The sequence below is a fragment of the Molossus molossus genome, unplaced genomic scaffold (assembly GCF_014108415.1).
Source record: "Molossus molossus isolate mMolMol1 unplaced genomic scaffold, mMolMol1.p scaffold_m16_p_8, whole genome shotgun sequence".
Taxonomy (NCBI): domain Eukaryota; kingdom Metazoa; phylum Chordata; class Mammalia; order Chiroptera; family Molossidae; genus Molossus; species Molossus molossus.
The window spans coordinates 95663085-95682018 of record NW_023425402.1 but is presented as its reverse complement, the minus strand read 5'-3'; the positions used below and the strand labels follow the sequence as shown (position 1 = coordinate 95682018).

The window sequence follows — 18934 nt, the reverse complement described above, 5'->3', positions numbered from 1 at the left end:
TATTGGTGGCACTGAGATCGGCCCCAGCTCTTAGACTGGTGGGGGTCAGACCAGACCTTGGTTCAGCAACCTCTGTACTTGAGCTCTGGCTACGAAAGAATTCAGAACCAAGACTCAAACTGTAAGAGAACATTTATTTAGAAAATCACAGAGGATGAAGAAATAGACCTTAGAAGAAATAGGCTCAGAAAGCAAGTTACAGAGGCAAAAGAAGGGGCCCTTAGAGCTTAGGAGAGGAAGGTAAAGGTAACATGTCTGGGGGGAGTGGGGAAGAAAAGGGAGAAGGGGGAGGCAAAGGCAAAGTCTTTTAGGGGTGGGGATTTTAGGGGAGGTCCCAGGGGAGAAGTGCAAAAGAATATTCATCCGCTTTCCAGGTGAGTTCTTTCAGGGTCATGGTCTCCACTGATTGGTCAGCACCAGGGCAGTGGGTTGGTTATTCAGTGTAGCTGGTCCTGAGGTTAGCCTTGGCAAAGCTTGTAAGGTTTTACAGCTTATCTGGGGCTAGAGGATGTTGTCTCTAGGGAGAAAAAGTCAGGAGGTTTAAATCCCATGACCAGGGATATGCCAGGGGAGGAAAGATTACCCTGGGACCTCGGTCCTTATTTTCCCAGTTTTGCCCATTGCTAGACAGCCGGGACTTTCTGCCCTGGACACCCTCCATACCTGGCCTATCCTAACTCTGATCACGTCTAACTCTCTGCCACAAACCCTGAGTTGAGCTCAGTCCTTGGCAAGGTACAAGGGTCAGAGCACTAAGTCACAGGACTTGAGCACAGTGAACTTAGCAAACAGCAAGACCAGCAGCGGTTACTTAAGATTCAAGAAAACTGCCGACTGAGGGTCAGAGCACTGCTTCACCTACACTAAACGAAGGTAAACAAATCACTCCACTTGGGCCTGTTTCCTCAATTCCAAAATTACGGGTCTAGGATCCCCTCCAGGAATACAAGATGCTACAATCAAACAGTTTGGAAACACTACTGAGAAGAGCCACGCGGGGTCCAGTGAAAACCTCGCAGAAGACTCGCCCAGTCCCGGCTCTGCAAAGCCGAGTCCCCGCCTAGGTGGCTCGGGTGGCAGTGGAGGCGTGCGCGTCCCCGCGGGGCGGCGTGTGCGTCTGCGCCGCGGCGTGCGCGTTTCCGCTAGGCTTGCCGCTGCTGCCTGGTCACCGCCTTCCAGGCCAAGCCAGGCCGGGTGGGCGGGGCGATCGGGGTGGGCGGGGCGCCCGAGGAGGGCGGTTGCCTGGGGAGGAGGCCGGGTGCCTGGAGGAGGAGGAGGAGGAGGAGGAGGAGAAGAGAAGAGAAAAGGTGGCTGCCCGGCGGGGCTGAGGGGCACGAAGAAGGCGTACCGCACGCGGGTGTGGGGCGCGGAGCGGCTCCGGGACAGCGCGGGGCAGCCGGGCACGGCGGCCACGGCAGCCAGGGCCTGGGCCACGGTTCGGCCGCGCCGGCCGGTGAGTGTCAGGAGGCCCACAGGGAGGCCGGCGGCCCGGGCTGCGCTAGGGATGGAGGCGGCGGCCGGGCCGGGCGAGGCCCGCGGCCAGGTCGGGGCGGCCGTGGGTAGGCGGCCCGGCCCGGAGCGGTGTGAACACGGCCCGCGCCGGCCCTGTCGGACCCTGGCGCTGTCGGAGCGCGCCGAGTGGGGTCCGCGGCGCGGGGTCGGCGCGGGTCCTCCTGCCGGGCCGGCCGCGGGGACCGTCTGCAAATGGCGACCCGCACCCTGAGGACCGAGCCCCCGTCACCCGGCCTTCGTGTTTGTGTGTTGGGAAGGGGTGCAGGAAACTTTGGAGACCCCAAGCACCTCGAAAACCCGGCTTCAGCCTTTTAGAAACTTGAGTTCTTTGGAGGGACACACGGGTTAAAGTAAGACTGGGAGGAGGCATCTTCAACTGTCTGCACGGGATGAGTGAAGTTGGTAACTTTTCCATTCATGGAAGTGAGAAGCTCTTAGTCTTTCTTAACCTGAGCCCTTATTAAAGGGGAACTAACTGACTTTGTGGGTCTGAGGGTAGGACCATCTCCAGGGTATCCGGGTGCTGTCCCGTGCAAGTGCATTGCTTGGAAGGGGCCAGAGACTGCACGTTGCATCCAGAGCCACTCCTGCGAGTTTTTTAGTGTGTGTGTTTGGGAGCGTGGAGACTGGCAGAGCATTGTGTTGTTTACCAGGGTTCTAGTACTCCATTCCCCTCTGCACCTCTCTTGTTTTTCTTTCTGAGCATTTCATAAATCTCAGATAAGAGATGCTTGGGAAGGAATTGACCTTTTATTCCATAATTACTTTGTTGACTCCGATCCAAGATGAAGTTATTTATGGGCATTCTGATATCATTGCAGATTAACTTAAAAGCCTTTCAATACAAAATCCCAAACTTTCTAAACTTTAATTTTTGTTTGCCACTTCCAATACTGTGTTGTGTCTTTCAGAGACCTAGTAAATTATAGTCACAGATTTGGCGTTTGCTGGTGTTGGTCAAGGTTTTCCAAAGCAGTCCAGTTATTGATGCGGCAAAATGAAAAGAGTAGGTGGGATCAAATATACGTTGAGAATTTTTCTCAGGGTTCGATTTTTTTAGAGTGAGATTTTCGCAGAATCACTGTTCTCTATGCTTAGTCACTGTTTCTTGTTACAGAAGTTTGGGCATAACATGATGTTTTGCTAACTTTTTAAGTTGCCAGTTTGTTTTTATCTGGTACTTTAATACTGTGACATAGCTTTTTTTGTGATTCTAGAAATGTTTGTGGGTGGAGTTTCGTGAGTCTTAATAGAGAACTGAAGTTTCCAATATAGACAAACTTTCATGCATTCCAAGTGTACTAGGTATTTAATTTTAATACAGTATTTCTGCATGTCTAGCACTGGAGACTTAAAAACTACAAAGTGTCCTAATAAAATATACTGTTAAAAAGCAATAATACATATTTTGAGATAATGTATATAATTTGAGAGGTACTTTAAGATCACTAAAATAGGTATTGGTAATGTGTTTACTATTTGACATGTTACTAAAATGTGACTTTTAGTAAGTCCTATGCTATTTTGTATGGTTTTGATATAAATTTTTAACTGAGTTTCTATGACTGTTTCATTAAAAGGAGTTAGTAAATGCACTGGAATGACATTGTATTCACAGACTTCTTTGATGTTAAAGTCTTTAGTCAAAAGGCTATATAAAACATTCCATTTAAGTTTCCCCTTGGTGAAATAGGTGAGATTGGCCTTGGACTAGTGGTTTTTGCCTTGTAGGCAGCTAGGTAGTTGAAAACAGATTAGCATGCATGCATTAAAACTCATTCTGTGAACATCTTTTACAAAAAGGGCATGTCTTTTTTTTTTTAAAGAGTGGCTATTATTAGCATTAGATAGTTCCTCATTATGATTGTTTTTAATAAGCTTTATAAATATAAATGACCTGATGTAAAATATATTTATACATAAAGCTTTGTGTGTATAAGTGGTTGTGTAAAGTGAAGTACATTCGTTTTCTGAGGAAAGCATGTTTGTTTCCTACTGGACACACACATAATAGTAACCCATCTTTGTAGAATTCTGTGCTTTCACAGTAGATTAATTGCCTTAAGGTCACAAAGCTGAAGTTTTCGGAAGTCCATTCCCCTCTGCCATGCTGCCCATTGTAATAAGCTGAGTTCTGCCATTTGGGTGGATTATTTTCATTTGAGTATCAACTCAAATAGATTCTGGTCTCAGTATTAATATTTATTAATATTTTAATTTCTGATGTAAGTTTTTAATAATTTCACTTTCTTATTTAGTAGTAATTAGAACTTTCACTTTGGAATAAGCTACTCATCACCCTATTTAGAAATGAAAAATGTATGTTTTGATTATATCATAATTGGAAGGCAAAAACTTGAAATAATGTCCATATAATTAGATAATCATTTTATAACTAAAAAGAAGTCAGACTCAAAATATAATAAAAGAATGTATACAGTGTAACTTACTTAGCCATTTTGGACTCATCAGGAGAGCTTGTGTTTCGAAATGTGAGTTTAATCATAGTGGATTTTCAGTCTTGTCTAGTAACCCCCAACCCGTTTTTAAACCAGTGAAATAAGTTGTCCCATCGAGGTTATCAATTTATTGTAGTCTTTAAAACTGAGTGCACCTGAGTACAAGTAAGTCAGCAAGTGTTTGTATTTACTGTGCGGTAGTACCTTTGACTATATGAGAAGGATGAGACTCTGGAGGAGCTCATAACCGCTTGCTAAATTCGAAATTTTAGTTGTAGACTTACTTGTAATGGTTAACTAATTAAACAAGTCTGTGTATAGTTCCATTTCAGCCTTACATTGAAGCAATATTTTCTTGTTTAAGTAGAGTTCTCTCTGTTACCATATTAATTATAATATTAAGCAGCTGATACCACTTCCTTTTTTCAGCTTCTTTTTTCATCCTGTACCAACTCAGCACCTGCACATGTGCAGACACCTCAGCCTCTGCTTTCCTATTTGCACCTGACGCCTCTATATTCAGTAACTGGTGACCAGACTGCAGGGTAGGTTAGTGAATTAAAATAGTGGAACAGTATACAGGTAAACGTTTCCTTCTGTGCCTTTTATACTATTATTTTTTAAGATTTTAAAACAGTGAAAGATTGGAATTAACTTTTTAAAATCTACTATTCCCTTTGGTTTGCATTTTTTGATGGATAATTTACTTATGTACAGTGTAATGCTTGGAACATATGACCTAGGTGCTCAATAAATGTTTGATCACTGTTGACATTTTATAGCTGGTACAATGAAGTGTACTAGTTCTATCTAGAAGTGAAGTATGTAGTTTTCCATGAAATCGAGAATCTCTTTATTTTTGAATCTTTTTTTTTTTTTTTTAAGGTAAGTGAGGCACAGTTTTGAATGCAGGGAACACAAGAGTTGAATGAGTCAGAGATGGTCCTGTCTCCTTCATGGTGCTTAGAGTTTTCTTGTGGAGATAGATAACTATACAGGATAATGTTTGACTTAGAGTTATGACTAGTATTACCAAGCAAAAATGCAGTGTGTAATGAGCATTTAGTATAATATGGGATTCATAACTTGCCTTTGGATATGTGGAAAAGTAACATTTAAGGTGAGACATAAAGATTTGAGGCAGGCCCTGGCTGGTTTGGCTCAGCGGTTAGAGGGTCAGCCCGCCCACCAGTGAGTTGTGGTTTTGATTCTGATCAAGGGCACGAACCTCGGTTGTGGTTCGGGGTTCGGGTCGTGCAGGAGGCAATCAGTCGATGTGGCTCTATCAAATCGATGTTTCTCTCTGTCTCTCTCCCTCCCTCCCACTCTTATCTGATAAGTGGAAGAATATTCTCGGGTGAGGAATGAAAAAAAGGAGAAGAAGAAAAAAAAAGATTTGAGACAGCAGTTGGGGAGGGAAAGGGGTGTGTGTGTGTGTGTGTGTGTGTGTGTGTGTGTGTTTGTATGTTGGAGACAGAAGTAAGTATTAAGAACAGCTGAGGCGGCAAGCTGTGTGAGTAATTGGGTGACTTGATTTAGCATATTTTAAAGTTGTGCTAATTTGCAGTGCTTTATTGATTTTTTAAAAAATCACCTTAAGTATTTTAATGAATTTGGAAAAATAAACAATTTGTTTGAGAGCCATATCTTTAAGTCTAGAAATAGCCTTAAATGACGAGGCCTAATTTCATCATATGGGAAAATGCCATGTCTTAAAACTATTTTTATGGATTGCTTGTCAGCCGCAGAGTATGAGTTGGCCAAGAATTTCTGTGAGAGAAAATTGAAACTACTATAAAGCATTTAATCATTTACAGATATTTTCTGGTCTAATGAAACTTTTCCAGTTTGGAAATGTTAAGATTTTTTCTCTAAGGAGTTCTGTAAAAAAAGTTAGTATTGAGAGGTTCTACATTAAGCTCATCTTGAACCTGAAGCCTCAGTTTTAGCAACTTGTTTTCTACTGGGCCTGCTTTGTCACTGTTCAACTGATAAATCAGGGGCTGGTGTTTTTAAAACCACTTCGCAGGATTTTATGAGCATTGTGAGGCATATTTATTTGATAATAGTGATCTTGATTAGGAAGAGGATGGATCTGGAAGTTTTAAATTCTGAGGTTTATATCCCCAGAACCTTCTTTGGGTATTGTCTGGTGCATTTTCTTATTCTTAATATATTTAATGGAATTAAACTGATTCCTTTGTATAACTATTTTGAGAATTGTTACATTTATATCATTGCATATATTTATAGTGAGCATTATGAGTGTAAGTTACTCATTAAATAATTTAAAACTCCTATATTCAAAGCAAAGTAATGTGCTATTATAATTAGAAAGGACCGAAAAGGAGGCAGGGCCATTTCTGTCTCATTAAATTGTTTTTTTACTTTTTTTAAGAGAGAGAGAAACTTTGAACTTTTGCCTTCCCATACACCCCCCGGACCGGGGCTAGAACCTGCAAACTAGGTACGTGCCCTGATTGGTAATCGAACCCACAACCTTTCGGTGTACTAATGATGTTCCAGCCAACTGAGCCACACAGGCCAGGGCTTACTCAGTTCTTAACCACAGGGATGTTTGTGTTGTAATAAACTTCAACTAGAGTTGTATAATCTCCATTCCTCAAATAACATCTTAAAATTGGATCACCAGTTACTGAAGTGTGCTGCCTTATTTTCTCAAAACTTTTCTAAGTAAACATATCTGTTGTCGTCTGTGTGCACCCATCAGATATAAATTTAAATCCTAGCTCTGCCACTTACTAGGTAGATGACCTTGGGCAAGTCTCTCAGCCTTTCTGAACCTCAGTTTCCTCTGGGTTGTTAAAGGACTGACATTAAGTGACAAGACATGTAAAGAAGGACAAAAATAGGCACATCATCAGTATTCCGTTTTTCTTCTGCTTCAATGAATAATAAATATTTTGGACTTTGTTGCTGTGGGTGTTTTTATTTTCATTTTTTAATATTTTCTTATTCAGAGTAGAAGAGTATGCAAGAGGCTATTGATTTTGAAGCTTGAGAGCCTTCTAGTCTGCCTTTCAGAGTTGTTGCTCTTTTGCATTTAACTCAGTTGTTTGTAAGTTACTATTTTAAACACTTTTGAATTAAGTGACTTTTTTTTTATATGTGTTCTGTCTGGTGTGGTCATGGGATTTGTGCATAACATAAAGTGTTCCTACAAGTTCTGAGAACAGTGGTCACTTTTGGAACTGCTTATGTTTTTAGTTTTCCCTTAGTAACAGTTGAGCTTATTTCAGCACGAGATGAAAGTCTGGTTGCAAAATAAGAAAGCTACAGCTGTTTTCACAATCTAATCACTCAGTAAAGTTTGTTTTCTTTCTTAATAAAGTTTCTTTTTGAATTTCTGCTTAATTTACAAATGTTTTTCATGATTAGTCTATCATTTCTTCTTTTATGTCTCTTTTAGCATGTCTGTTTTTAATTTGTAGGTTCTCTCATTACCTATAAAATTGTTAGGGTTAAATATTTAAAAGTATTTTTAACTCAAATTATTTTTATTTTTAAACACAATTTAAAATACATGATTTTGTTGATAAATGTGTGCCTCCCTTCCACCCCTGGCATTATCATTAAGCATCATATCAACTCATAACTTTTCTACTTGCTCAACAAAATTTCTATCAGTAATTGGTAGACTTTTGTTATCTTAGTTTGAAGAAAATCAAACGGACTGGAGAAAAAGAAATAGCAATTTGGGGAGTAATTAGTTTACATTAGCCACCTGGAACCAAGATAGAGTTTATGGAAAAATATGTCAGAGAGCTAGTTTATGCACTGAAGTGAAGAAAGTAGGCCACTAATTAGCATCGTATCCAGAAAATCATTATATACTACAGTGTAATACAACATGGGAAATGTTGAGCTGAGCTGCCTGCACCATATGTAAGTAGAGATGTGTAATAAGTAGCTGGTTGTAGAGGTCTGAAGTTTGGAAGAGGAATCTGGGCAGGAGGTCAAGATGAGTTTTGAGAATATTGGTGGTAATTGAAGCTTTTGAGAAATTGAGGACACCCAGGGAAGATGTATAGAAGAATGAGTCAGAAATGACATGGATCCCTGAAGGAGGAGTATTTTAGGAGAAGAGCTTAAGAGGTAGGAGGAAAACCAGGGAAATATGACATGAGAACTAAGAAAACATAATAGTTTAAAGGAGGAATTAGTCAACATATTGATATTACGGCCAAGGAGGATGAGGTCTGGGAAAATGCCCTTAGATTCAGCACTGAGCATCTGAATAGCACAGTTTTAATGAGTGGTGGTGAAAATAAAAGCCAAATAGAGGGCTGAAGAGTATCCGGGAGATTAGAAAGGTTTTTGGTTAATTTTTTGTTTTTCTTCTGAAAATTTAACTGATTGAAAAAAAAGAATAGTAGCAGAGGGAGATGCTTTATTATTTAGGTTTTTAAAGATAAAAATAGTCTTAAGTTTTTATGCCAATAGGAACAAGCCAGTAAAGAAGTTCAGTATTACCAAAATAAGAAAAAGAGACATCAAATAGGCCCCATAATTAAATCAATGTGTTGTGCTGTTGCTTTCTCTTATTTTTATATAAAATAAGATAAAAACAGGAAAGACCATTAGGTATCTGTTATCCCCTCATGTTATTTTATAGATACCATTTCTCTGTTTAAAATTCTCAGTGGCTTTGGCCCTGGCCAGTTTGGCTCAGCAGTTAGAACGTCGGCCTGTGGTCCGGAGAGACCTGAGTTCGGTTCCCGCTAAGGGCATGTACCTCGGTTGCAGTTTGTCCCCGGCCCTGGTTGGGTCGTGTGGGTGGCAGCCACTCGATGTGTCCCTTTCACGTCGATGTTTCTCTCTCTCTTTCCCTCGCTCTCCCTCCCACTCTATCTGAACAAAAAATGGAAAAATGTCCTCAGGTGAGGATAAATAAATAAATAAAAATAAAATTCTCAGTGACTTCAAATGAAAGTGGATTCCTTAGAGTAGCATATAGTACACTCCTCATGATTTGCCTTATTCCTGCCAGGCCTCTTCTCCTACAGCTACCTTGCATTTCACCTTGTGAACCAGCAGCACTAGGAAACTTGAAGTTCCCTGGACAAGTTTTGCCAATTCTTGCTTTTTTGGCATTTGCTTATATTGTTAGGTCAGCATTGAATGCCTCCATTCCTTTCCACCCCCCACACTTCTCTTCTTTCAAGACTCCTGTGAATTCTTCTCTAGTCCCTACCATTACTGATTATTATCTTACTGTATTACCATTTTACTTCAGTCATACTGATCATATAATAAGTAACATGATTTTTACTGTCTCTGACCTCCTGCCATATAGCTCCTTGAGAGGAAGTACAGTGTCTTAATGAGCTTTATATTGCCTAACCAAACACAGTGTCTGGTATGTGGTTGATAAACAGTAAACAAATGTTTATTTTAATGAATAAATGGATGCTGTGGTCTTGAGAAGTGATTTTTCCACAGCCATTGAAATAGAGCTAGAATTTATATTTTCTGGGTCAATTCTCTGTATGTTTTAATTAAGACTTACTTATTGATTTGTTGTAGCATTTATTAAGGCATTATAGAAAGAGATAAAATCGTAAATTCATATATTTAGAGTAAATAAAAAGAAAACTTCTAATAAAGTTTTAGTTAAGCATTTTTGTGAAATTCAGATTATTCTCCTTTAGGAATATGATGAGATTTCTGCAATTTGGGATACATCAAAATTAATTGAAATTAAAAGGTAAAAGTTAAAGCATTCTCTGAAATATAAATGTTAAATATGCATTAACTAGGTTTTGGCATTAATTTATTTACTACCCACTATACTAGAATTTAAGTATTATATTTTGAAACCTTTTAAGCATATTGTTATCTGGAATATAAAAATGAACTTTTATGACATTTTAGTTAAAGTACTGAATTGTTACTTGAAGTGCTTAAGTTTCAAGATAGATTGATTTTAAGTTTTGGGATAGATTGATTATATGTAAAATAATTTTGTTAAATGTTTCTTTTATATATTTCATTTTAAAATAAGCCAATATACTTTTATGCTTTGATTTATATTATCAAATAATTTTTAAAATTGATCATTTTTTTTTCCTAACTTACTATTTTTTTTTCGTCTTAGCAACCAGAGCTGGACTGGCCATTATGGAGGAGGATCTGCAACATTCGCACTGTGTGAATTGTGTCAGTAGACGGTGTATGACCAGACCAGAGCCTGGGGTTTCCTGTGACTTGGTTGGTTGTCCATTGGTTTGTGGAGCAGTCTTCCATTCTTGTAAAGCAGATGAGCATCGCCTTTTATGTCCATTTGAACGAGTGCCTTGCTTAAATAGTGACTTTGGATGTCCATTTACAATGGCTCGAAATAAAGTTGCTGAACATCTAGAAACATGTCCTGCAAGTGTGGTGTGCTGTACAATGGAATGGAACCGATGGCCAGTTAGTTATGCAGATCGGAAGTCATATGAAAATCTAAGCAGAGATGCTGATGAAGTGGCACAATTAGACATGGCCTTGGCCCTTCAAGATCAAAGGATGCTCTTAGAATCTCTCAAAGTAGCCACCATGATGTCAAAAGCAACTGATAAAGTATCAGAACCTAGAGAACAAATATCAGTTAAATCAGCTGTTCCAGAGATACCACATGCTAATGGTTTGGTGTCTGTTGATGAAGAATCTTATGGTGCACTTTATCAAGCTACTGTAGAAACAACCAGAAGTTTGGCTGCTGCTTTAGATATCTTGAACACCGCCACAAGAGACATTAGCATGTTAAGTACGAGTCTTTGTGCTTCCCCAAATGAAATGAATGAAGAGCCAAATGCCAGAGAAAGCTTACAGAATAGGAACTTGAAAGACCGCGACCATTTTTATGAGGATGAAATAGGAGCAGTAGGTGGAATTGACCATAGTGACACAAGTCAGAATGCCCAGTCTGAACAAAATGGTTCAAGTGATTTATTATGTGACTTGAATGCCAGTTCTTATGGCACTTCTGCTCTTTGTAATGGCCTTCCTTTGGAAAATATATGTACACAGGTCATAGACCAGAATCAGAATTTACATGGTGATTCCAAAGGAGGTAACTTAATAAATGGAGAATGTGTAGCATCAGATGGCACTTCCAAACCTTCCAGTTCACTTTCAGTAGCAGCGCAACTTAGGGAAGTAATACCACCTAATGCTTTGCCTAATGGCACAGTTCAGCATATCCTCATGCCAGATGACGAGGATGAAGGAGAATTGTGTTGGAGAAAAGTAGACTTAGGGGACTTGAAGAATATGGATGTCTTATCTTTCAGTCCACCTCCTTCATTCAAATTTCTTTCTAATTCATGTTGGTCTAAACCAAAGGAAGATAAAGCAGTAGATACATCAGATTTGGAAGTTGCAGAAGATCCAATGGGCCTCCAAGGAATAGATCTAATCACAGCAGCATTACTGTTTTGTCTAGGAGATTCTCCAGGTGGAAGGGGTATATCTGATAGCCGCATGGTTGATATTTATCACATTGACTTTGGAACTCAGACCTTTTCACTTCCATCTGCAATATTAGCTACAAATACAATGGTTGGGGAAATAGCTTCAGCTTCAGCTTGCGATCATGCCAACCCACAGCTTTCAAATCCAAGTCCTTTTCAGACACTTGGGCTGGATTTAGTATTGGAATGTGTTGCTAGGTACCAACCCAAGCAGCGTTCAATGTTTACATTTGTTTGTGGACAGTTATTTAGAAGAAGAGAATTTTCTTCACATTTTAAGAATGTGCATGGTGACATTCATGCTGGACTCAATGGCTGGATGGAACAGAGGTGTCCTTTAGCATATTATGGTTGTACCTATTCTCAGCGTAGATTTTGCCCATCAACACAAGGAGCAAAGATTATACATGACCGCCATTTGAGGTCATTTGGAGTTCAGCCATGTGTATCTACAGTATTAGTAGAGCCTGCTAGAAACTGTGTGTTGGGATTACGCAGTGACCATCTAAGTAGCCTTCCTTTTGAGGTTCTGCAACACATTGCAGGCTTTCTTGATGGCTTCAGTCTGTGCCAGCTTTCATGTGTATCCAAGTTAATGAGGGATGTGTGTGGCAGCCTGCTTCAGTCTCGTGGAATGGTCATACTGCAGTGGGGGAAAAGGAAGTATCCAGAAGGAAATTCATCATGGCAGATAAAAGAAAAGGTTAGTTTAATTTTAACTTATTAGACATATAATAGGCACTTAATGTTGCTTAATAAAATTATTATTTTTTATATTGACCATCCTTAAAACTTAATGTGATAACGTACTGGTTTTTTAAAATGGTAATGAATGAAAAACAACAATAGAATTGTTTGTCATAATCACATATTTACTGCAGACATCCTATAACTAGATTCCAATGTCATATGGGGAGGCCACCTCTGTTTCGTTAGTTGAGCAGTTCTTAACCCATTCTTCTGTAACAACTCTGTGGCCATGTTAACCACCTTCTAATTTGGATTCCATCTGAAATATTTTCACCATAGGACAATGGGGAAGCAAAAAAGGTTTTTTACTGCTTACAAATGGTCTTTTCTTTTCATTCTTAACAGTTTCTTTTTTAGGACTTAATTGTTTCAGGTAGAACTTAAATAGGGAGAGATGAGAAAAAGTTATAACTACTGTTACTAGTAAGTGACCAATGGAGTATTTGGGGGCAGGAGGACATAAATGGATGGATATGGATGTGTGTTAGGTCAAAACGAGATAAAAGTAAGGGCAGGAGGATTTGCTGTTGGTGGTGGGGACTCCGGGTTTAGTACAGTAAAAGGGAGTGTTGCCTATTGGAAGCGTGAGCTGGGATTTAGGCGGACCCGGGAACAAGTCCAGGCTCCACCATGTTTCTCCTGTGGTACCCTACTTTTGCCCAGCTTCTTTGGGGCACTATCCAATAGATGGCAGAAGGTATTACAGATATCTTTGATTGTAGGTAGTTTCAGTTCAAAATGTCTATAATACGAAACCTTGCTTTTTATAAAGTGGAGAAAAATTTGACAAACGTCACTTTGGGGTTCAGGTTTTTGGCTACTTTGTTTTTACCATCTTTAGGTTTTCTCTTCCACTCATTGCCCCAGTTTTCAGAATTCTACTTCTGTGTTCTCCTAAGGCTTTGACCAGTAAATGAACACACTAATTATTTTATGACTTTTTTTTCCAAAAGGGAATTCTGGTGGCACAAAGTTTTATACTTTTAATACTTGCTGCGTGTACATATGTATATATGTGTATTTTCATTTTCCAGATGATTTGGTGTCTTTCTCCCATTGGGGATGGAACTCTGAGTATGGCCTCTTGACTTCTCTTTGTCCTTGCCCACTGTTATTGACCTGTGCAGTGAAATATTTTCTGGGGTTCTATTCCTGCAGAAAATCTTATCTACTCTTAGAGTTTAAATTGCCATCATTTATTACTCACACACCTGTATCATGGCCATTTTCTTCTTTGAACGCCATCTAGACCATTCTATATAAGTGTTTATTAGACATCTCCACTTGATTATTTCTCAGCTTCATCAAACTCAACATGTCCAACCTATTCCACTTCTCTTTTTCTCTCAATCTCAGAAAGGGGCATTATCTTCTATCAAGTTGCCTAAAATGGGAATTGGGGAGTTAGGATTGACTCTCATTTCCCCCCTTGATTTTTATATCCTGGCAATCACAAAATGCTGTTGTGTCTCCCTTCTGCAAGCCTCTCAGGTGTGTCTTACTGTGTCCACGACATTTCCCGAGTTCAGTCAGCCTTTGGTTCCCACCTGCATTCCTGCAGCAGCCTCCTCCTGACTGGGTCTAGTACCAGTTGTGTCCCTCTTCACCATATTCTCTACATAAGACCTGGAGGGACATTTATTTTCTTAAATATGTTCTTCTGCTGCAGAGCTTTAAAACTTTTTAAATGTTTGTCCATTGCCCTGGGATAGAGACAGGCTCCTTAATTAAACATGGAAGATTTTTTACAATTTTGTCCTTATGTCTTTAGTTTCCTCTTGTCACTTCCTATTCCAGTCACATTGATTTACTTATAGTTGCCTGATGTTTTCTTTCTTGCCTAAGGCCTTTGAGTGTGCTATCTCTAATACTTACTTACATTTGAGCACTTGCAATATGCTAAACAGTGGGCTAATAAGGATTTTACTTTCGTTAATTTATTTAATCTAATGTTCCTATTTTATGGAAGAGGAAATTGAGGTTTAGAGAGGTTCAGTAACCTGTCCAACTGATCTCCTGATTCAGACCTAGGGAACCTGTCTCTGAAGCTTGTGATTTTCATATCCTTCCTATGTCCTGTTTACTCTTCAGATCTGAGCTTCCTCAAATTAAGCCCTGTAGAACCCCGCTGTGAAACTTTCAGGGAGGTTCACTGCTCTGTGTTCTTGTGGTACCCCATTAAATACCCCTACTTTATATATCCCTACTAAAGCACTCCCCTTGCTGTTTTGAAATTAACTGATAAACTGTCAGTTTCTTTCAATAGACTGCAAATTCCTTGAGAGAAGTGAGACTGGGAACCAAAATATCTACTGCGTAGCATTACACATGCCATATAGCAGGCACGAAATACTTGATGGATACTTGAATGAAAACTTGGCCCGTTACTAAGAAACCTTGTGTGTAGGAGGTGGGAGCTATCTATTTTTTCCTGAGTTTGTTTCACCACACTCTTGAACTGTGTGGAAGTAGAGAGGTTGTCTGCCACCGTTGACTCTATCAGCTAATTTGAACGTTCTGTTGAAGCTTAACAAAAACTCCTAATTCTTCCCATAGTTTCATGGGTATGGGGAATTGTAACCTGTAATGCTTATTGATAGTTACTCTTGACCTTCCCTGACTCCTGGAAAATGACTCCATCTAGGGAAATGATACACTCCTCAGAATTATAGCAAGTAAGTACCCCATGTGCTGAACAGTAGTGACTTCTGTTGCCAACTGAAAAGTAATTCTGTTTACACAGATTTTTGAAGACATCTGGCCACTCCAGAAGTCATTACCATTTTTTCCTGAGAAGCTCTACTGAGTACTGAGGGCTTCCCTCAAATTCACTGCCACTTTTTAGAGCGTGTGCTGTTTTACACGTATTCTGTTATTCCACGTTCTCTAGAAATTGTCCACTGATGAGCTGAGCTAGGATGCTTAGGCCTGGTCTTATCCCATGCATATTTGTTACCCAGATCTGTCCTGCTCCATTCATGCTTATTACCCATGTTCAGCTAGGTTGTTTTATTTATTTATTTATTTTGACTTGTGAAGATGGGAGGGGGCCACAGTAGTCATTGCTGGGCTAATGCGATGACGGTGCTTCGGGGCTTGTTGCTGCCGAGTGGCCAGAAGGGGAAGTAGCCCGCATTTCTACCAGCAGACACATGAACAGGGATAGGCTGGAGCATGCTTTGCCCAGAAATGCATTTTACAAGGATATGGAGTAAAATAAGATTCATTTTACAAAAGTTCTTTCTATATAAATTTTCAGACAGTTTGAACAGATTGAAGTAACTGTATTTAATATTTCTACGTACCTTTAGTACTTATAAAGAGTGGAAAGATGTTGTACCTTGACACAGCATTCTATAGTATTTTTAAGTGTGCTTCATACAGTGTAACAGGAATGGGAGAAAAACTCGGTGAAAAAAATAATACTTGTGTTGTCCATTTTTTCAGATTACAGGTAGCTCTATATAGTCAACTGGATAGAATGAAAGAATAGTGTGCAATATGTGTTATTTTAGGAAGTAGTTCTGAATTCATGAGGTTATGATTTTACAAAAATTGCTTAATAAGCCAGGTTGGATGTGATTTTTAATATTGGTTTTGTCTTTTATTCTCTTTTTGGTTATTATTACCTTTGTTGAAGTCATAATGTCATACAAGTGATTTGTCTTATAAATATTTGATAAACAGATTTGTACCAAAATGGATTTACTGCTTTTCACTTTTGTACCTAACTACTTGAAACTTTATACTGTACATTTCTTTAATAGTAGAAATGTATGCAGTTAGAGCAAGACATGTGTTTTGATACTTGTAAATTGACTTGTTTAAATCTGAAGTAGAATTTTCTTTTAGGTATGGCGATTCAGTACTGCATTTTGTTCTGTTAATGAATGGAAATTTGCTGACATCCTAAGCATGGCTGACCACTTGAAGAAGTGCAGTTACAATATTGTAGAGAAACGAGAGGAAGCCATCCCCTTGCCGTGTATGTGTGTGACACGAGAACTCACGAAGGAAGGACGTTCACTGCGCTCGGTTCTGAAACCTGTACTTTAAAAACTGTAACTCTACTTGAACACACATGCAAGCACCTAGTATAATTTCTTTGTAATATGTGACACTTTATTAATGTATTAAAGATTACAACTAGCTAAATTTATTGTCACTATGTATATAATGTTTTGAAGTGACATATATTTTTATAAAGTACTGTTTAGTTGGAAAAAAGTTGCCTTAATGTTTGAAATGTGTGAAATTTTTGGAACTTGCTGGACAGGGTGATCTAATTTTTTGCTACATCATTTTCAGAATTAGTATTTTTAATGGTGTGCATATTTTGGTTCTTAAATTTTTTTGCTTCTTAAACTAATAAGATCCTGACCAAACATATTTCTCTGATTTTTGTGGGTTGCAACCCATAAATACAAAAAGCAAAACTTTGATTCACATTTTTGCAGTATAGGTTTTTCAAATAAAAAATTCAGTTGCTTAAGCATTGACATTAGATCATTGTAAAGATTTTACTTTGTAGTGCTCTCTTTATACAATTGTTCACATGTAGAGATGATCTCTAATATATACTTACGTAATATTTAAAGTAACATTTTAAAAATAATTTGCAAGGATGTCCTCACCTTACACATTTCAGGTCTCATTCAGAGTGGTTCAGAGGCAGCTTTCTTTTTTGTTAGTCGCCACATCCAAAGACTCATGGCAGAGTGTTACTGACAGGTTAGAGCAGAACAGACAAACAAAAAGCCTCTGGATTTATTTTAATCTGAAACTGTTCATGGACTTATTGCTAGGTATTTGATATTAGTGGAGAAGAAAATATACCTCATTTTAAGTTTGAATTGGGCATATTGTGTATATAAATTTCAAATATTCAGAATGCAAAGGGCTTAACTTTTTTTATAAGCATTTAAAATTTTTGCTTCTTGATGTTTATAAAAATCACAGCTATGTTCTTTTAAGGCATTTAAAAATGTAAAATTTGTTATCTTTGTAAGATGACAATCTTGAAATGCAGAAACCTGTCATGGTTGACAGTCTCCTTATGAACAGTTCCAGGTTAATTTCCTATACCTGTCTCTACCAAAATGTAAGAACTGCTGCATCTTTGTGTAAAGATCAAGGTAACAGCAGAATATTCAAAGACCTATTCTTGAACTATTTTATTGTAGTTTCATATTGATTAATAATGTTATTAACCTGATGTGGTCATCTTAAATGAGTGACTATATCAGATTTAGAAATAAATTGCAAAGATGGGGTCATGTATTTAAATAATTTAAGTAACTTCTGGCATTTGGTGTTCTGAAATGGTAACAAGTTACCTTGTTATAAAATATCAAAACTCTATTGTTTCTTTTCTTCCTACATTTGTCCCTGAGAGTGCTCTATTGTTACTAGGTTCTTGATTCCCTTATATGGCAGTCAGGCTGGGCAGGCATTCCTTGGGCATTAGAAAAGAATTCTGTACTGTTTAAGACTTGTTTTGGTTGAATCAAGGCCTTAGTACAGTTGCAAAATACAGCACTAAAGCTAATCAGTTATTTCGCCTCACCTGTCATTTTAATTAGTGGAATACTTATTTCTCAGTGCATATACTTTCTTTTTCAACTGAGATTGAATGACATACTCAGTCTCTGTGAAAAAGTTAGAAATAGGGTATCAAATACTGTAAAATGTAATTCTGCCTTTTAAAGTTTTGCTGAAGAATGTGTCTGGTTAGGATAGCACAAACATTAACTTTTTGTTTTATGGTTGTGCTTTTTAAAAATCCTTGGGTTTTAAGTTTAGACTTCTTATTTTCATACTGGATCATGAGATATTTAACATTTTTCCACCTTATATTTCTTTTACACATCTTTGGCTGGTTTTTTTTGTTGTTGTTGTTGTTTGTTTGTTTGTTATGCCACCATACTATTTTGTTAAAATGTGTTCCTTGTGCAACATTTGTTCAAATTCTAATAAAATTAATATTTTCCCATTAAATGGCTCAGTAACTTAAAAGGAAAAATTGCACTTAAATAAAACTTAATAGTTGTTTAACAAATTCCAAACACAGTTATTGTTTCTATAGAGTGGATTTCTGCATGTTACAGGAGTTGCTTGTTGATTATTACTTACCCATGTTTTACTGGTTGGCATTAAACTTTTTTTTTATATATAAATATGTTTTGAATTTTTTAGAGAGAGAGGAACATTCGATGTGAGAGAAACATTGATCGGCTGCTTCCTGCATGTCCCCTACTGGGGATCGAGCCCGAAACCCAGGTATGTGTCCTGACCAGGAATTGAACTGGGACCTACCAATCCATGGGCCAATGCTCAATCTACTGTGCCACACCAGCTGGGCTAAATTTCTTTTTTAATATGGGAAATTCATTAGTTAGCGTTCTGTGCCCCCTCAGTATCTTCTTGAAAGTAGTCCCACTGGGGTATTGAAAGGCCGAAGAGTTTCCAGCAATATTATTATTTTTCAAAACATGTAATGGAAGCAATTTATCTAGCCTTTTAAAAATGTTTTAAAATACGTTTTTATTGATTTTTTTTTTTTTCCTAAGAGAGAGAGAGTGGAAGGGGGAGAGAGACAGAAACATCGATGAGAGACAGACAGAAACATTGATTGGCCACCTCCTGCACGCCCCCTGTTGGGGGTTGAGCCTGCAATGTGCCCTGACTGAGAATCGAACTGGGACCTCAGTCCATGGGACACTCAATCCACTGAGC

At 38.6% G+C, this 18934-nt stretch overlaps 1 protein-coding gene across 7 annotated transcripts; it reads left to right on the top strand.

The window, feature by feature from the left end:
* Positions 1 to 1299: 1299 nt before the first annotated feature.
* On the top strand, positions 1300 to 18257 carry FBXO30 (F-box protein 30). Of its 7 annotated transcripts, none has more exons than XM_036248418.1 (4): positions 4411 to 4516; positions 9644 to 9699; positions 10090 to 12152; positions 16052 to 18190. In XM_036248418.1, the coding sequence occupies exons 3-4, from the start codon at positions 10113 to 10115 to the stop codon at positions 16253 to 16255; spliced, it is 2244 nt and encodes a 747-aa protein (XP_036104311.1). In that variant the 5' UTR covers positions 4411 to 4516; positions 9644 to 9699; positions 10090 to 10112; the 3' UTR covers positions 16256 to 18190. The 7 variants fall into 7 exon arrangements, with proteins under 7 accessions (XP_036104316.1, XP_036104315.1, XP_036104312.1 ...); XM_036248417.1 differs by lacking the exon at positions 4411 to 4516 and adding an exon at positions 7034 to 7050 and having other exon boundaries at positions 16052 to 18257; XM_036248423.1 differs by lacking the exons at positions 4411 to 4516; positions 9644 to 9699 and adding an exon at positions 1300 to 1307.
* The last annotated feature ends 677 nt before the right edge of the window (positions 18258 to 18934 follow it).